Genomic DNA, 19,323 nt, shown 5'->3' with positions numbered 1-19,323 from the left:
AGGGGAGACAGATGAGATATAATATGAGACAAATTGTAAATTTACTTGAATATTTGGAAAGAAACAGCCAGGTCTCAGCAACATTCTTCTGTTTGGATGCGGAAAAAGCTTTTGATAGATTGGATTGGCAGTTTTTGTTTAAAGTATTAGAAAAAAATGCAATTTGGGGATTATTTTATTCAAGCAATTAAGGCTATATATCAAAAGCAAACAGCTCAAATAATAGTAAATGGTGGATTAACAGAATCTTTCAAGATTGAGAAAGGGACTAGACAAGGATGTCCCTTGTCACCATTATTATTCATTCTAACTTTGGAAATATTATTGAGTAATATACGTGGTTTAGATCGAATAAAAGGAATTAGAATTAAAAATCAAGATTATAAATTAAGAGCATTTGCAGATGATCTGGTTGTTTCTTTATCTCATTCAGCTGTATATCTGAAGGAGACAATTGATCAGTATAGTAAGGTATCTGGGTTTAAAGTGAATCAACAGAAGACAAAAATGATAATTAAAAATATGAATACACATTAGAGGGAAGAACTAGAAAGAATAACTGGATATGAAGTAGTTAAAAAGGTTAAATACCTAGGAGTATATATTACAGCATCGAATGTAAAATTATATAAAAATAATTATGAGGTATTGTGGGGAAAAGTAATTAAAGAAATGAAGAATTGGAAGAAGCTACAATTATCATTGTTGGGAAGAGTGGCAGCTATAAAAATGAATGTTTTGCCTAGATTTTTATTTTTGTTTCAAATGATTCCAATATTGAAGAAAGATGCAAATTTACAAGAATGGCAAAAAGGGATTAATAATTTTGTATGGAAGGGTAAAAAACCGAGAATAAAGTTAAAAATAATGCAAGACGTTAGGGAAAGAGGGGGTTTAAAAATGCCTAACTTGAAATTGTACTATGATGCAGTTGTTTTAGCTTTAATTTCTGATTGGATTAATTTAACAGAGGAAAGGATTTTGAATATAGAAGGTTATGGTTTGTTATATGGATGGCACGCATATGTAATATATGACAAGAAAATTGATAAGACATTTAAGAATAATTTGGTCAGAAGTGCTTTGTTGAGGGTTTGGAAAAAATATCAATATAAGTTAGATGGAAAGATGGACATCTTTGGACATATGATAGAGAATATAAATATATTACAAAAAATGGAGGTTATCACTTACAAAGAGCTTTTGACTATGGAAAAAGGGGAATTACAGTTAAAATCTAGGGAGAAATTGAGGGATGAAGGGAGAAATTATACATGGTTCCAGTATGGACAATTGCAATCTAAATGGAAAATAGATCAGAAAATTGGTATAAGGCAAAGTGATGATAATTTGGTAAAACAAATAAAAGATCAAGGTCAACAGCACATAAAGAGATTATATAATGTATTGGTTGAAATTGATTCAGAAATGGAGTTGGTTAAAGATTGTATGGTAAAATGGGCACAAAATTTTCAACAACCTATAATGTTAGAAACATGGGAAAAAATTTGGGTGAGGAATGTTAAATTTACGCAAGCACAAAATTTAAGAGAAAATTTTTATAAAATGTTTTATAGATGGCATTTAGATCCTAAAAAACTGTCATGTATGTATCCAAATGTGAAAGCAAAATGTTGGAGATGTGATTGTGAGGATGCTACCTACTATCATATATGGTGGACTTGCAAAAAAGTTAAAGCCTTTTGGATTAAAATATGGTGGATTATGCAGAACATTTTGAAAAAGAAGATCAAGTTTGTTCCACAGTTCTTTTTATTAGGAATAATTCCAGATTGCACTGTTATAGAGACAAAACTGATTTTGAATTTAATAACTGCTGCAAGACTATTGATTGCACAATATTGGAAGAAAGAAGACTTACCTACAATTGGAGAATGGATTAGTAAAGTATCAAATTTAGCAGAAATGGCAAAAATTTCTGACTACTTGAAAGACTGTACACAAGAAAAATATATTTTGGAATGGAAAAAGTGGATTGATTATATTCAAAATAAGTATCAGATTAAAAAATATCAATTAGTTTTTGAGTGAAGTTAGGAATTGCTATGTATTAGAGTTTAAGAAAGAAGGGAATTGATAGTGTGATGGTGTGATGGTGTGAAATGGAATATGTTTTATGTTATATTTTAGATTATGTTTGTTAGTTACAATACCCTGTATTCTATTCTGGGAAGTCTCGGGGGGGGGGGGGAATGGCGGGGGGGAAGGGGAAGATTATAAATTGATTGATTACCATTGTACAGGAATAATGGTAGAATTAAACAAGTTGGAATGGTGTAAAGTCGGGACTGCTCGGTAACCACTCCCGAAGGGAAAGGGTAAGGAAAGAGGAGTAAAGAAGGAAGATAGTAGGTAGGCAGGTAGGTAGGTAGGAAAGAAGGGAGGGAGAAGAAAGGATAGGAGGAGAAGAAGAAGGAGAAGATAGAGGGTTAGAAAGGATGGTAGTGAGAAGTGGGAAAGAGGTGGGGAAGTAGGAAAGCGAGGAGAAGGATGGTGGGGAAAGTCGAAGAAGGATGAGAAGGGTAGAAAGGATTAAGGGAGGGAGTGGCGGTCGAGCAGCCCTGATGGAGTATAATTTGCGTATAGGATCGATTGTTGGATAAGTGATTGTATTGTACACTGGTCAAATTGTGGGAATTATTATGGAAAATAAAAAAAAAATTTGCTCTGGAAGATGGTAAAATGACAACGCCGGCCTTCCGGGTTCACCTTTTCTGTAGGCTTCCTCTTTGGAATGTCGTAGCTGCTTAAGTTTAGGTGTGAACCAAGGTTTGTTGTTACTGTATATTCGCAAGTTCCTTGTAGGTACACACAGGTCTTCACAGAAGCTGACATATGATGTTACAGTATCTGTGTGCAACTTGAATGTTTTTTAGATTCAGTGACCTTTTGCAAAAGATGGCCACTCCACCTCATCTGCGGTTTTTGTGATCTGACTGAAAAACATGATATTCTTTGTCTGAAATAATGGAGTCAGAGAGGGATGAGTTCAGCCATGTTTCACAAACAAATATAATGTCAAATGTACCAGTATTTAACAAGAGGAGAAATTCAGGCAATTTGTTTACAATACTTCTTGCATTAATCAATTTGCATTTAAGATCTGCAGTGTTTGGTGTAGAGGTTATAAGGGGCGTGCATACCTAGTTTTGGATGACTATTGGTTGGAGGTTCTGAACGGCGGGTGGTTGGAGGTTTTGAACGATGGGTGGTTGGAGGTTCTGAACGACTGATGGTTGGAGGCTAATTGGTTGAACTACGGGTGGTTGGAGGTTCTGTATGACAGGTGGTTGGAAGTTATGTACGACGGATGGTTGGAGGTTGGTTTGTTGAACTATGGTTGGTTGAAGGTTCTGTAGTTTTGTAGTTTGGTTGGTAGTTTTGTACGACGGATGGTTTGATGTTTTGAGTAATGGGGGTTGGATGTTTGTCAATTGACTGTAGATTTTCCTTTTTATGCAATCAGCACAGTAGTCGATGTAAAGGTTGGTTTCGCCTTCGTTTTGTCATTTGAGTTCTGTGCAGAGTTCACGAGAGCGAATTCACTGCAGAAATGGTAGATCAGGCCTTGTTCTAAGTTTGTTGAAGTTGGGATTGTTTCTGGCAATTGAGTTAATAGCATGAATGAACTTGCATTTGCTGGTCTCATTAATGCAGATGACTCTACAGAATTTGGGTGCCACTGAGCCATCACTGTTTTTGTATTCAGGTCCATCTCTGAAGACTTCGGTTACTTCTTCAGGGGAGAAGGTGGATGAATTGTAGTTTTTAATGATGTTACAAACTTTAGATATATCTGATTCACTGGTATTTTCTAATCCAAATAATATAGCATTTTGACGTTTTTGTTCTCTTTCGATGGTATCTTTTATTAGTATTGTTTGGTTGATTGGCATATATTTGCGGTTTAGGTTGTGGATTAGGCAATGTTTATTGGGTTGGGAAAAGATTTTGATCTGTTGAGATGCCATTTTTTTGTGTTGTAATTTTGTTTTCAAGATTTGTAAAATGTGGTTCTAAACATGCTAGTGTTCTTTTTTCTAAGCTTGTTTGAATGGAGTCAATGATGGATTGTTTTGACTGTATAGATTGTTGTGACTGTATAGTTGTTTCTATGGTATGAACTCTATCAGACATGGAATTTAGATAGTCTAATTTAGGAAGACAAGCTGGACAAAAATGGACAAATGCAGGATCTGATTGAAGGAAATTGTCTATTGATTTGTTTATTTTCAGGCAGGAATGGTGGACATAATTGGTGCATAGTCGGCATATCTTGGATTCTTCATTTTCTTTTATAGATTCATTACATTTATAGCATATTTTTGAATTGTTTTTGTCATTATTTGTAGTGATAACTTTTGTTTGAGGGCATTTGGCAGGTCTGTTTGAATTTTTGCTTGGCATGGTTAATGTTCTGTTTGTATTTTACAAATTAATTTGTCAGCTATGTTTTAAAACTTTTAAAACGTTTTAAAACATTTCAAAACATTTCAAAAGCCCAAACTTTCTAAAGTTCAAACCTCACAAAGTTTCAAAACGTTCCAAAAGTTTTCCTGTAGAGTTCAAAATGTTTCAAAATGTTTCAAAAGCTCAAACTTTTAAAAGTTTCAAAACGTTCCAACAGTTTTCCTGTAGACTTCCTGTTGGAGGGTTTTTGAAAAAGACTGTCCTGGACCTCTCCCTGGGGTCTCCTCTGCTGGGAGCGGCGGCGGGAGGATGGAGGTGGGTGAAGGGTAAGGAAAGCCGAGTGGTGCCTTTGTTGTCTTTTAAACAGCTGCAGTGGCTTGTCTTTTAAGCGGCTGCAGCGGCGGGAGGATGGATGTGATTGAAGGATGGATGGAGGTGGTTGAAAGGCTGGGGCCAAGGGTGGGGTGGTGACTCATCCGGTTTTGCAAACTGAGGTCCAAAGTCGTCTCCGGGAGTCATGTTTCCTGCCCTGATTTGGCGGTCGTCTCAGGCAAGCTCCGAGGGAGCCCGAGCGGGGCAAAAGGCTCCGGACACTCCCCTGGGGTGTGGATGCTTTCCTTGGAGTTTTTAGAAGCCCCCAGCTAGATTCGTTAAGGGAGCCACGGTGGCAGCGGCAATGGCCCTTCTCGGTGTTTTGGAAGCCCCCAGCTAGGACTCGATGCCGGACCTCTGTGTCCAGTGAAAAGAGGGTTCACTGGGGGACCTGTGGCGGCAGCTGTGATGGCTCTCCTCAAGAGTGGTCTCTCTTTGCCAGAGAGCATTTCAACAATTTCTCCTTTTGTTTTGTTTTGCTTTTAGTTTGTTTTGCTATCCCTCTGCCAGCGAAAACAGAGCACGCAGGCCCCCGGGGCCCCATTTTTGGCCTGAACAGTCTCCTGCAGCCCTCTGCCATTGAAAATGGAGATCAGAGGGGTGCGTGCAGCCTCCCCAAGCTCCATTTTCACTGGCAGAGGACTGCAGGAGGCAGTCCAGGCCAAAAACAGAACCTGGAAGGGCCGCGTGCACTCCTCCCGAGCTCCATGTCTGCTGGCAGAGACATCATGGGCCGGTCCTTCACTGTTTCTAGGGAGGCCCTGTGGGCCAGATCGAACCACCCCATGGGTCGGATTTAGCCTGCAGCCCTTGAGTTTGACACCCCTGGCCTATTAGATACAGATATAAATCTGTAAATCTAAAAATTCAATCTCTGAAGACAAGTTTAAAAAAATAGTTGTCCTCAAGCTGAGCTTGGCTCTTGGTGATTCTTGCTGTTTACTTGTCAACAATACTGTATGGAAGTGATTTGCCATTGTCAGTGGGATGTTTTGTTTTGCTTTTTTAATTTTCCAGGTAGCCTATAGTGTTGGTATTCCTTGATCTTTCATCCAAATACCAACAAATCCAACCCAGTTTAGTTTCTGAGCCCAGAAAAAATCTTTCACATAATTGACACAAAAGCAACAAATGACAAACACTTAGTAAATGCTATATGAAGAAATTCCTGGGCAACTTTTATTTGCTTTGTTAGAGAAATTTAAACTCTCAAATTCACCTTCCCTAAATTAAGTCATGAACAGCTTAATAGCTTCTGATTCTTCTATTCCAGTGATTCCTTATGATATGCAATCATTACACTTTTTCTTCCTTAACTGAGTTTGAAATAAGAACAGAAGCAACAGCAATGAAACATGGAAATGTAATATATGAAAGAAGGCAGCACCCAAGCCCCTATAAAATAATTGCTACCAACTTGCCTTCCATTGAGGACCTGTATACTGCACGAATCAAGAAGAGGGCCGTGAAAATATTTGCAGATCCCTCGCATCCTGGACATAAACTGTTTCAACTCCTTCCCTCAAAACGACGCTATAGAGCACTGCACACCAGAACAACTAGACACAAGAACAGTTTTTTCCCGAAGGCCATCACTCTGCTAAACAAATAATTCCCTCAACACTGTCAGACTATTTACTGAATCTGCACTACTATTAATCGTTTCATAGTTCCCATCACCAATCTCTTTCCACTTATGACTGTATGACTATAACTTGTTGCTGGCAATCCTTATGATTTATATTGATATATTGATCATCAATTGTGTTGTAAATGTTGTACCTTGATGAACGTATCTTTTCTTTTATGTACACTGAGAGCATATGCACCAAGACAAATTCCTTGTGTGTCCAATCACACTTGGCCAATAAAATTCTATTCTATTCTATTCTATAAAATTTCCTTTGCACAATTAAACACTTTCTGAGATTCTCAATAAGCCACTTTTTACTGCAAAAAATAGGACACTATTTCTGTATGTATTGTTTTCATTTTTATATGTATTTTTTCTATATAGTAAGGCATAATAAAATACAGTATATATTACTGTGATATTCACATAATTAAGCATAACTTTTTATGAATAGGAGTTATGGTAAAACTATTTTTGTATGGTCGTAATAAGAAGTTTTCACAGCAAATAGTCATATGAATCAGGATCTCCACATTTATAAACACTACTTTTTAAATGACAGATTCTAATGATTTTAGCAACTGGAAAGCTCATAGAAATCACTGCCTGGGGACAGCAAATGCTTTATATGATGTTGCTGCATACATATTTTTGAAAGCTCACTGAAAGAATACAACTAAGCATCTGAATTCTAACCCTTGAAGTATCTGAAAATTGCTACAGCTCTAAAACATGTTACATCTTGAAATTCCTATTGTTCTCTAACCAGTACTTCACCTTAAACAGAAATTCACTGTCAATCTAATTTTGAAAGAAATATCCATCTGGTTCAGCTCCAATCCGGGAGAAAGACACTGGAGACAAAATGGAGGCTGACTGGAAAGACGGTTCATTTATTAACAGGACCACATGTTTGTAGTTCTGGTGCAGCTGACCAAATGGAGTTGGGCTTTGAGCTCGAGCTTCCTGTTCCTGTGCAAGAACATGTATTCTATTGGCTATTGTCAGACTCCCATGGGGCCATGTACAAATCCTAGGAGTCTGTCTGAAGTTTAGTTGAAGTTTGTCTGATGCAATGAAGGGGCTTGTTGGACAATTCCTACTGTGGCTGAGGGCTAATCTTACCTTTGTTCAGACATTGCTGCAGGGAATTTGCTTATGAATAGAGCTAGCTATTTCTTTATCTTTACTGACGTCCACCGAGGGATATTAAGAAAGGTGAGAGTTGCTTTCCAAGAGCATGTTTCTCCATTTCTCATCTGGAGAAATATAATATTCTGCCTTTTTAATATTTCTCAAAATATTTCATTCTTCTAGGAGAGGGGTGGATGCTAAATTTCTACACTAACAATAGTATGCGCTTTTTTTTTCAATTTGTTTGAAACTACAAAAACAAATTAGAGAGAACATAGGGAACTGCCTAACATCTGGTAGACCATAACTTAATTCCTACAGATCAAACGCTGCAAGGATAGAGCAAATTATAAAGCATGCCAGATTTTGGAACCTCACAATTTTTCTCATTATTATTAACTCTGAGATCTATCATATTTTTAAAATGTCTTTTGTTTTAAAAAGTGCAGAAAAATATATCATATTACCACATCTTGCCACAAAGTTGCTTTGTGGACAAGGTAGTTACAGTATATCTGGGCTATAGAGATTAGGGAGACTACATGGCAGTCAAAAGTTAGAATCTTTATTTCTACCTACTAAGTATCTGGATTTTGGCCGCCTAGACACTCATTGTTGTTCAGTCATTTAGTCACTTCCAACTCTTTGTGATTTGATGGGTAACATTTCCTAGGAACTGCTTATTTAAGTTCTTGTAAGCTTATGCTTGTGTTATCAGTGACAGTACCTAACACGGGTGTTGGCAACCCGCAGCTCTGGAGCTGCTTGCAGCTCTTTGGGCCCTCTGCTGCGGTCCCAGCCCCATCACTGGCTGGCCCCTCCCCATAACTCCTCGCCTGGCCTGAGATGGCAGGGGATAGTGAAGCGGCCATAGCTGATTCTCCGGCACCTCACTCTTGCTGGAGCTTCTTCCGGCCCTTGTTGGTGCTGGGCATGCCTCGGTTGCTTGTGGAGATGTGCAACCTACTCTCCGCCCTGAGACACTGACCCAACCCGGCTGTGACTGACACTGGCCTCACTAACAAGAGGGCTGGCGGGGTGGGAATGGGATCCAGGTAGAGGGGACAACAGAATGGCTGTTGGCCCTACCTGACACGCCCTTTCTCTGAGTACTCCCAGGAGTGGCCAAGAATAGAGCTGATTCGTCTGTTTCCTGTTGAGACCGAGCTGTCAATTTCTTTGGGCCATGCCCCCATCCTCCTCCTCTTTGCCCCAGTTTCGGCGAGGACGTAGCTGTAAAGACAAGCTCAAACATGCAAGCATTAGTTCCTGGACCACTAACCAGGGCCTAGGGCAGGGCCTGGCCACTCCTGGGACTATTCAGAGAAAGGGCATGTCAGGTAGGACCAACGACTATTCTCCTGAAAGATCCCAGGAGTGGCCAAGAATGGGACTTACCAAAGCCTACCCTACTACAGGTGGGAAACCACGTAGCCAGAACCTTCGGCTTCCATATGTACCCATTGTAACACCGGCCACCCAAAGGATGCCTCTGCAGAGGCATAAACATCCACCTTATAATGACATATGAAGGGCGAGGGGGAAGCCCAAGTGAAGATATCCTCAATGGACGCCTGCGTCGCCCAGGCCACAGAGGTGGCAGCACTGCACATGGAATGGGCCATCATCACCCCACTGGGGCCTGAACCTGGTAAGCCAGTGGCCTATGGTTGCTGGTGTCACCTTGGTACCTCTCGAGGCGGAATGGAATGACACGAACAGTGCCTCAGACCTTCTGTAAGGGGATGTCCTCCTGATGTAATTTCAGAGTGACCTCCTTACAGCCAAAGTATGCAATTTCCGTTCCAGGGCATGGGTAGGCCCTGGGCAGAAGTCTGGCAAAACAACCTCCTGGGCCCTGAGTTCACCTTGGGAATGAAGGAGGGGTCCATCAGGAGGACCACCCTGTTAGGGTGGAATATGCATAAATCCCTGCAGACTGAAAGGGCCGCCAGTTCCGAAATGCGTCTGGCAGAGGTAATAGCCACTACAAATGCGACCTTAAAGGTCAGAAAGTGTATGCTCACAGTCTGTAATGGCTCGAAGGGAGCTGATGTCAGGGTATATGTCAGGGAGCTGATGTCAGTATTTGTCTAAAATACTGATGACAAGTGGGGTACTTATGGATCACCTGTGGTCTGAGGTTAACCGCCCTCTTTAGAAACCTTCAAAGTACTGGATGATGGGCCAGGGATGTTTTCTTCCCATACCTCAATACCGTGGACAGTGCAGCTACCTGTCGACATAGGGTGTTGTGACAGGCCCCTGTCCAGACCATCCTATAAAAAGTCCAGGACCTGGGCACCGATGCTGAGGTGGGTCCAATGTGCCTGACTGTACACCAGGTTATAAAGGCTGTCCATGTTGAATCATAAATATGATTCGTAAATGGTCTACGTGAAGCCTGAATGGTCTGAATGACCCTGGAGGAAAAGTTGTCCCTCCTCAGGAGCCTCCTTTCAAGTGCCAGACAGTTAAGCGGAGCCACTGTGGCTCTGGATGGTTCAAGACCCCCTGGCTGAGGGAAATCCTCTCCTAAGGGATGCTGCAAGGCCAAGAAATTGAAAGACTTACCAGGTCCGTGAACCATGGATGTCTGGGCCAGTGGGGGGCCATGAGTAGGATCTCCAACTGTTCCTCTAGTATCTTCCAGATGACCTTCAGAATGAGGGGAAGCAGAGGAAAGGCATAAAGCAGTCCCCTGGGCCAAGGGCTGCAGATGGCATTGGTCCCTTCTGTCCCCCCCCCCCCGGTAATGGAAACCTTGTGAAACACCTTGGAAGTTTAGCATTTAGTGGGGAGGCGAACAGCTCTACCACTGAAAGATCAAATCTCTCGGTCAGTTCCTGGAAGAGATTGGGATACAATCTCCATTCCGCATTGTCTATCGTGGACCTGCTAAGGCTGTTGGCTTGTATGTTCAGCGTCCCCGCTATATGCTCCGCTCTGAGTGAGAGCAGGTGCTTCTCCACCCACCTTTCCAAGCGTTCTGCTTCACTCATGAGGCCCCGTGAGTGCCTCCTTGACCGTTTATGTGAGCCTTGGCTGTGATGTTGTTGGTGAGAATGAAGATGTGCTGTCCCTGAATCATGTCCCTGAAAATGTTGAAAGGCTAGGTGTGCCGCCCAAAGCTCCAGCCAATTTGTTGTAAGTCAGGTCCACTGGAGTCCAGCAGCCCTGAGCCATGTGGGCCTGAAGATGGGCCCCCCAACCAAAGAGACTGACATTCGATGTAATCGTGATGCAGCTGGGCTCCTTGAAAGCACAGCCCTTGTCCAAAGCTGGGAATATCCACTAGTGGGGATATCCACGTCCAGGGGAACTCATACCTTGGAGCTGCTGCCTGTCCGTTGAAATTGGAGCAAGAACCAGTGAAGGGTCCTGGTGTGCAGTCTCGCCTAGGTCACTATTGAAATGCAAGAGGCAAACAACCCCAACAGTCAAGCTAGCAGGGCAATTGGAACCGTACGCTCTGATCTTACCTGTCTGATCAAGGAAATCAGGTTGTTCTTGTGGTCTTGGGATAGGAAGACTTGTCCCAGTCTGGTTTCAATTTCTGTCCCCAGATGTAAGAGTCTCGTGGCTGGAACTAGATGACTCTTTGGGAAATTTATGGAGAATCCGTGAACCTGCAAAACTGTGAGCGTAATTTGCAATGTCTCTGTCGCCTCGTTGAAGAAGGACACCTGCATAAGGATGTCATCTAAGTAGCATTGCAGACAGATTGGTATTGACCGGATGTAAGCTGCCAGCACCACCAGAACCTTGGTGACAGCTTGGGGCGCTGATGCCAGTCCAAAGGGCAAAGCCCTGTATTGACAGTGGGTCTGATTGTAGCAGAAGCGGAGATATTGATGATGTGCCGGGAGGATTGGCACATGGAGGTAGGCTCCATAAGGTCAATTGATGCCAGGAAGTCACCCTCACGAACCCCCTCTAGGATGGATGAGAGGAAGTTCATTTTGAACCTTTCGTAGACCAGATACCAATTTAATTTTTTTAGATTTAAAATTGCTCTCCACCCCACCCCACCCTGAAGACTTTGGAACAACGAAAAGAGTGGAGTAAAATCCCTGTCCTTTTTGGCACTCTGGGACCACCTCGATGGCTTGAATCTCCAGCAGATGCCAGATGGTGGTCTCCATGAGGCCTCTCCTTTCGTTGGTCTTCAAGACAGGGCAATGAAGAAAGTGGTTCGGGGAGTGGAGAGAAATTCCAGGCTGAGGCCGAGCCTCACCATATTGAGGACCCAGAGGTTGCTCGTGATCATCTCCCATTGGGGCGCAAACAGTGCCAAGTGGCCGCCAATGGGAGGATTGGTTGGATAGTCATTGTGGTCTACGAAAGGCACGACCTCCTGCCCCTGGAGGTTGCTCTGGAGGTTTTGCCTGGGCTGATTGAGAAACCCCACCTTGTCTGGTTGTCATTCTACCCTCTGAGGGAAGAAGCACTGTTGGGTTTGGTGAAAAGGGCTTGAGTCAGGCTGAAATGAGGACTTGCAATAGTATGGCGTGGTATGCTGATCACTTTTCTTAAAGGATGATGGAAGGACCTTTCGCTTGTCCTTATTTTCTTTAAGGAGCCTCCCCAAAGAGGGTGCCTGATAAATAAGAGGCTGAGGCAAGTCTCCATTTGGACTTGGCATCGCTTGCCAATTGCAGAGCCAAAGCATCCTCCTCAATGTTATGGAGGAGGCTAGAGAACTAGACACGTACTTGGCTGCGGATAAAGTTGCATCCGTGGAGAATTGTGTTGCTGCAATCAGTTTATTTAGGTCCTGATGGAGCCTAGTCTCACTGGGTAGAACCCTCTGTTGCATCTGCTGCAGCCACAGGAGTGATGTGCGGTTAAAAAAAGAGGCTGCTGAAGCAGCCTTAATTGCCCAGGCTGAAGATTGGTGCACCTTGTGCAAAGTCAATTCGACCTTCTTATTCTTCAGCCCTTCCACTATATCACCTAAGACAAGTGAGGATGAGACCAGCGAGGCCACAGGAGCATCTACTTTGGGCAATTGCAGCTGGTTCTCAAGTTCTGGTTCCAGATTGTAAAAGTCCAGCCCACTTGGAGTCAGGAACGACCCAGGCTGTGCCCATTGCTGCTGTACCATGTCTACAAATAATTGAGGGGCAGGAACATCCTCCCATACCGTGGCCGGTTTAGAAAACAGATGGTCACTAGGACTCATGGGACCCTTTGATTCTAAAGCGGGATCTAATCCCATCCCTGCAGTCACTCGTGCCTTATGTAGAATTGACTTAAAGATGGCAGGAGGGAAAAGGCCGCAGAAAGCCAGCATGTTGGGAGTTAACCACTCATCCTCCAACAATACTGCTTCTCCTTGACTTCCCTCTTGCATCAGTGAGTCCTCTCCATCAGAGGATTCATCGTGTGATTGGGATTGGTCCCTTGTAGATTGTATGCTTTGTGGGAGACTGGTAGAAGACTCCACTGGTGGGTTTACAAGCATAGGGATATTTCAGGGGTGAAATGCTCCCTGTTTGGACTAGATCGCCTGATTCGGTAGTGATGGCGGTGGGTGGTTTGGAGAACCGGTAGCAAAAATCCTTCCCCCCCCCATTGCCCAGCTGAGCTGTGCGATCATTAGAGTTTTGTTTTTTTTTAACTTTTAAAAGCATTTTTTCTTCGGCCAAAAAATACTATTAAAAGTAAAAAAAAATCCTCTGATGATCGTGCAGCTCAGCTGGGTGCTAGCCAAAAAATGGGAGGGGAGTCTATTTTTCCTCCCAGCAGACTCTGCTAGCCAAACCAAAAAACAGGGGTGTGTCTGTTTTTCCTTCCAGCAGGCTCTGCTAGCCAAACCAAAAAAATGGGGGGGGGAGTCCATTTTTCCTCCCAGCAGGCTCTGCTAGCCAAACCAAAAACGGGAGTCCATTTTCCTCCCAGCAGGCTCTACTAGCCAAACCAAAAACGGGAGGAGTCCATTTTTCCTCCCAGCAGGTTTCTCTGAAGCTTCCCTGAAGCCTGCTGGGAGGAAAAATGGGGTGTCTGAGGGGGTTCATTTTTGACAGGGAGAGAGAGAGAGAGAGAGAGAGAGAGGAGGCAGGCAGGCAGGCAGGCAGAAAGGAAGGAAGGAGTACAAACCTGGCACTAGATGCAGCTTCAGAGGATAATCCAGGGCTGGAAGGGACCTGGAGGTCATCTAGTCCAACCCTGCTCCAGCAAGACATTGCTAGTGAGTTTCTGTCTTTTGATCCCGCAGTCACATAGCCATGCCCACCCAGTCACATGACACCCCCACCAAGCCACGCCCACAGAACCGGTAGCAAAAAAAAATTAGATTTCATCCCTGGGATGTTTTGAAATCTACCCTCCATAGCCTGAAAGACTGCCTGCGCTATCAGTAATTTAAGATCAGCAGACAAATCAGAAGTATGGACTTCACCTTGCTTCAAGCCTGCAGTAGTCAGTGTAAATGTTGCAGAAATCTCCTTTCTGGAGGTAGAAGTCTGCGATGCAGCAGCTGTAACTGGGTAGAAAGCAGGATCTGTCACAATGACAAGATCAGTCTGAGGAGACAAGTTAAAGGGATATTCACTTGCTCCCTCTGGTGACCAGACGTGTAATTACAGGCTCTGGAGTTAGCAATGTCTCAATGGAAAAGGGCGGGAACTTTCTCCTGAAGCCCGAACAAAGGTTTGCTCTAACTGCTCCTTCTCAGCCCTACTAATTTGTTTCTCCAGGGCTTTGTGCCTTTTGTTGGCATCTTTCTCAGAAGCCTTAGAATGCTTCTGATCACTTTGGCCTTGAGATTTAGAAGAGGCCTTCTTCTTGGGAGCAGCTTCTCCTTCAATGGGAGAGCTGCTAGAGAGCTGCTTCTTCGATTTATGCCCAGCAGCTCTTCCTGTCATTTTTTCAAATCCTGTGACCATTACTGCCACTGCAGTCTGTTGCCTGCCTGCAATAATAGTATACCTAGTCAAGACTAGGCAGGGACTTTGAGCCTTCTAAGGCTAGCAGGGGCCAAATCTAGGTATGCCTAGCTGCAACTAGACAGAGACTCTGTTCTCCAGAGGCTTTACTGCCCTCGAGTATGCCTAGCTGAAACTAGACAGGGACTCTGTTGGCGCACCAGGCCATTGGAAGCTGTTGGGTCTGTTAAAGCACGCCCCAGCTGCTTTAAAGGAAGGAGCCGATGATCCCACCAGCTCCATGGCAGTCACGCCCACGCATTGCCACCAAGTGGGCCTCAAATGCCAAAGGGAAGCCCCCGATGATCTGCTGGCTCCCTGGCATGCTGCTCTTTGATATACGAAGGGCCGATGATGCCGCCGGCTCTGTGGCAGGCGCGCCCTCACCAAATGCCGCTCCAAGCACCAAATGCCGCTCCAAGCACCAAAATCAAAAGGGCCGACAAGCTCACCAGTCCCCGGCATGCTACAATTGGCCATGGGCAACTGCGAGCCCACAGTTGCCCCGATCTCCAATGGCACTCCTGATCATATGCAGCTCACTGAAACAAGCCGCAGTTGCAATGCTAGCCACCGCTCCAAAATCACACACTCTCTCTCTACTCAAAAACTAACTGAAAAACCCTAGCAATGACCAGGAACGGTTTGATACATCTCGTCAGGTTAAGACCGAGCCGAAACTGGGAAAAGAGGAGGAGGATGGGGGCGTGACCCAAAGAAATTGACAGATCGGTCTCAACAGGAAACAGATGAATCAATCCTCATTCTTGGCCATCCCGGGGAGCTTTCAGGAGAAAGGGAGATAGGCCTGCAGCACCCAGCCGTAGCTTTAAGCTGCTCAGGGCAACAGGAAAAGAGGGTTGGTCCCACCAAACCTTGCACATCCATCCCGGGGGTCAAAAAAGCCGAGGCTGGGCCAAGCTGGCGAGCTCTCCTTGGGGCTCTTTGCTACTCCTTTTCTTTCTTCTTTTTGGAAAATCGGGCTGGCTGAAGAATGAGCACAAAATACAGCAGAGGGGGGCGTGGCCATGACCGTGGTGGGGTAAGGACCTTTCCTTCACTTCACAGGGCTTATTAATGAAGATTTATGAGGATTTATGTGTTTGGAATGCACCGTTACGGATGAAAGTTAATAAATCGTGAAGTGAAAGTGTTAACAGCCCAGCAGACTGAATTTAAAACTGGTAGGTCATCTGAAACTGTTTGAATTATGGAGTTTTTACAGCGTGGGGGTGATCAGCCGGCCGGCAGACACGATTGAGATTGGAATAAATTGCTGTCTTTCGCTTTTGCTATTATAAATATCGTGTTCTGTGCTTTACTGCTGAGGTCAAGGTGTGAATATTAAAGACTGAATTTGTCAATGAGAAGAATTTAATTGAAGATTAAATTGATCTTTTGTGTGGGAAAACTTGACCAGAGCAGCAGGATTTTACTGGGCGTTGTCTTCCGATGGACAATTTTTTTTTTGAGAGGAAATTAACAGCTTGTTTATGTGCTTTTATGATCACAGACAACAAAAGGAGAGAATTTTTGTCCGAAGTTTAAGTTGGAATGAAGCAGTAATTTTTTTTTCTTTTTCCTTTGTTGACGTGGAGAAAAAATGGCGCTGATTATTGTTTGAAAGCTGTGAAGTTATCTGTGCTCTCTGTGGAGTGACTATGAGTCACAAGCTGTTGAGAGATAAACCTTCGAGTGCAAAATAAGCCGCTTCGGCTTCAATTAAAAAATTGCTGTCCCTTGATCTTCATTAAGACCCTCTCCAAAAGTGATTTGAAATACTAGTTTGAAAACTTTTAAAAACTTTTTAAAATGACTCAACAACCTTCAGAAATGCAGCAAGTTGCTGCAACTTTAAACAAAATTGGGGAAAAAATAGCAGGATTATCGGAGCGTATGGATAATATGACATTGGAAATGAAAAAAATGAAACAAGAAATGAATGAAAATTTTGCAAAGCAAACAGTGGAAATGACAATTATTAAAGATGAACTTGAGCAGATTCATGTACATGAGGCAAAAGTGGATCGGCAAATTGGTGAAATATTTTACAAAAATGAGCAGCAAGACAAGACAATTTGTCTCCTGGAAGAAGAGATGAGGAAATATAATTTGGTTATCCGAGGGATTCCAGAAGAAAAGGTAGATAATTTTAAACAGCGGGTTTTAAAATGGATTAATGATCTCGACACGCAAATTACGTTTACAATAGCAGATCTGGCAAGTGTTTTTAGAATTGGATATAGAAGGCAAAATGGCTCCAACAGGAATGTGCTTGTCAGGTTTGCAAATCTTGGTGATAAGCTGGAAGTTATGGCCAAGGTGAGAGAGATGGGAGATGCTTTGAAGTTTGAAGGGAAGACTATTCAAGTCTTCCCGGATATATCAAGAGAAGAAAGGGCATGGAGATTTTTTTTAAAACCAATTACAAAGGTTTTGAGAGATAATGGAATTAAATATAATTGGAGGCCACCACAACAATTGAATTTTTTTTATAAAGGAAGGATGCGTACAATTACCCCGGACATAGATGCAATATTATATTTACAGGAGCTTGGACTGATCAAGGAGGAGGATTTAATGGAGATAAAAGATCAAATGCTTAAGATGGGTGGAATACACGTGGAAACATCAACTCCAGAAGAAGAAAAAGGGGCTATTGGGGGGCAAGACCCTAAAGGGTTAAAGAGGAAAGAAATATCACCTGTGTTGGTTGAACAGAAGAAAAGTCGTGAGGATACAGCAGGAGAAGAAGCAGATAAGAGTCTTGGAAAATACGAAGCCGAATGCGGGAGAGAGCTATCACTTTCTTTTTTCTTGAGTGACGAATTTAAATAGACAGCCCGAAAGAAGTGACCCGGACATTGGCACGTCCCCTCTCCCCCATTCTCTTTATAGAGGCGAAACCGACGAGGATGTGGGGGAAGAAGATTGTTTGTTTTTTATTGTTTGTTTTGTCTTTTGTCTTTTTCTGTTTTTTTTATTGTTTTCTTTATGTTAAATGTTGGTTATATGGGAGTTTAATGTTGGGTTTTGGGCACAGAAAGGAAGAGGCGGGGATAGGATTGAAAAATTTACAGTTTAAATGGGAGTCATAAAAATAATGTCATGGAATGTGAAGGGTACAGGGAATCAGATTAAAAGAAGAAGATTGGAATTTAAGATTAAAAGAGATTTACCAGATATTTTATTTTTACAAGAAACCCATCAGAAATCTGAAGATTCAAATAGAATGTATATAAAAGGTATGCAAATATATGAAAAAGCATTTGGAACTTCAAAAGCCAGAGGAGTTGCAACATTGATATCAGATAGGGTGTATTTTGAAAAATATCAGGTAATTTTGGATGAAGATGGAAGATATGAAATAATTGTGTGAAATCTTAATGAGTAAAAAGTGACACTTGTTAATTTATATTTACCGAATGAAAACAAAGAGAATTTCTTGAAAAATAACAAAATTTTGGAGAATGAAAGTGTAGGAAAGTAATTGTGGCTGGGGATTTTAATTTAATCAGAGATAAAATAGATAGTACTAACCCCACTCGTTGTGGAGGAGCAAATAAAATGGGGATTTTAAATACGTGGATGCTTCAAACGGTGTAGTGGATGTGTGAGAGAGATCAAAGGAATTGAAAGAGTATATACTTTTTTCTCTAAGATATATAATACATATTCTAGAATTGATTATATTTTTCTTTCTAAAGATTTGTTGAATAATGTGGATAAGGTAGATGTGGGAATTTTTAAAGATTCTGATCATGCAGAAGTTATGGTGGACTTAGATTTTAATTGTGAGAAAAAAAGAAGCTATTGGAGATATGAGGAGAAACTGTATAAAATGAAAAGGATAAAAATGGATACTTAAAAATTGGAGGAAAGTTGGAGATTAAATGATAACGGGAGGTTAAATTTGAAATTGTTTGGGATGCGATGAAAGCGGTGTTTAGAGGAGAGTATTAAATTATCAAGTAGGAAATATAAAATTATAAAATTAAAATGGAAAGAGATAAAATCAGATTAAAGAATTGGAAAATCAATTTTGCTTACTAAAGAAAAAAATTCTTCAGGAGCTTAATATGTTAAGAAATAAAATGATAGAAGAAGATACAGAGTTAGTAAAAAGAAATTTGAGATTTTTAAATAGGAATTTTTTTGAATTTAGTAATAGAAATTCTAAATTATTGGCAAAGATGGCGAAAAATAAAAGAGAGAAGAGAGAAATTGGAGTTTTGATAGATGATAGAGGTATAAGATGTTATAAAATTAGAGAAATGTGAAGTGGTTAGAAATTTTTTTCAGAATCTATATTCAAAGAAACCAATTAATCGGGGAAAATTGCAAAGCTATTTAGAAAAGTATGTGGTGAAAATTGATCAAACATATAAGGAATTGATGGAAGAAGATATAACACAAGATGAGATTAATGGAATAATACAAAAATTAAAATTAGGGAAAGCTCCAGGTGAGGATGGATTACCTGTTGAGTTTTATAAAGAATTTAAAGAATTAATAATACCAAGATTGCAAAAATTATTTAATGGAATATTACATGGTGGGGAAGTACCTTCGTCATGGAATAGAACGGTGATATCCCTAATTCCTAAGCCAGATAAAGATTTGAAAGGATTGGGTCCTATCGGCCCATTTCTTTAATTAATCAGGATGCAAAGATATTTACTGCTATTATAAGTAATAGATTAAATAGATTTATAGATAGATATATAAGTTACAACCAAGTAGGTTTCGTGAAGGGCAGATACATGAGTGATATTGTTAGAAGAGTATTAAATATTATAGATGTAGCTGAATATAATGGTGATA

At 41.7% G+C, this 19,323-nt stretch overlaps 1 protein-coding gene across 1 annotated transcript in view; it reads right to left on the bottom strand.

The window, feature by feature from the left end:
- Positions 1-19,323, bottom strand: part of ADGRG2 (adhesion G protein-coupled receptor G2) — a 331,018-nt gene that overhangs the window by 204,108 nt on the left and 107,587 nt on the right. Inside the window, exons 4-5 of the mRNA XM_058186859.1 lie at positions 10,145-10,228; positions 8,660-8,803 (exon numbers count right to left, since the gene is read on the bottom strand). Of these exons, the coding sequence (XP_058042842.1) occupies positions 8,660-8,803; positions 10,145-10,228 (228 nt within the window). The remainder of the gene's footprint in view (positions 1-8,659; positions 8,804-10,144; positions 10,229-19,323) is intronic.

This window comes from Ahaetulla prasina, chromosome 5 (genome assembly GCF_028640845.1).
Source record: "Ahaetulla prasina isolate Xishuangbanna chromosome 5, ASM2864084v1, whole genome shotgun sequence".
NCBI lineage: Eukaryota > Metazoa > Chordata > Lepidosauria > Squamata > Colubridae > Ahaetulla > Ahaetulla prasina.
Note: the sequence above shows the minus strand (reverse complement) of the source record. Positions and strands in the feature narration are given on the sequence as shown.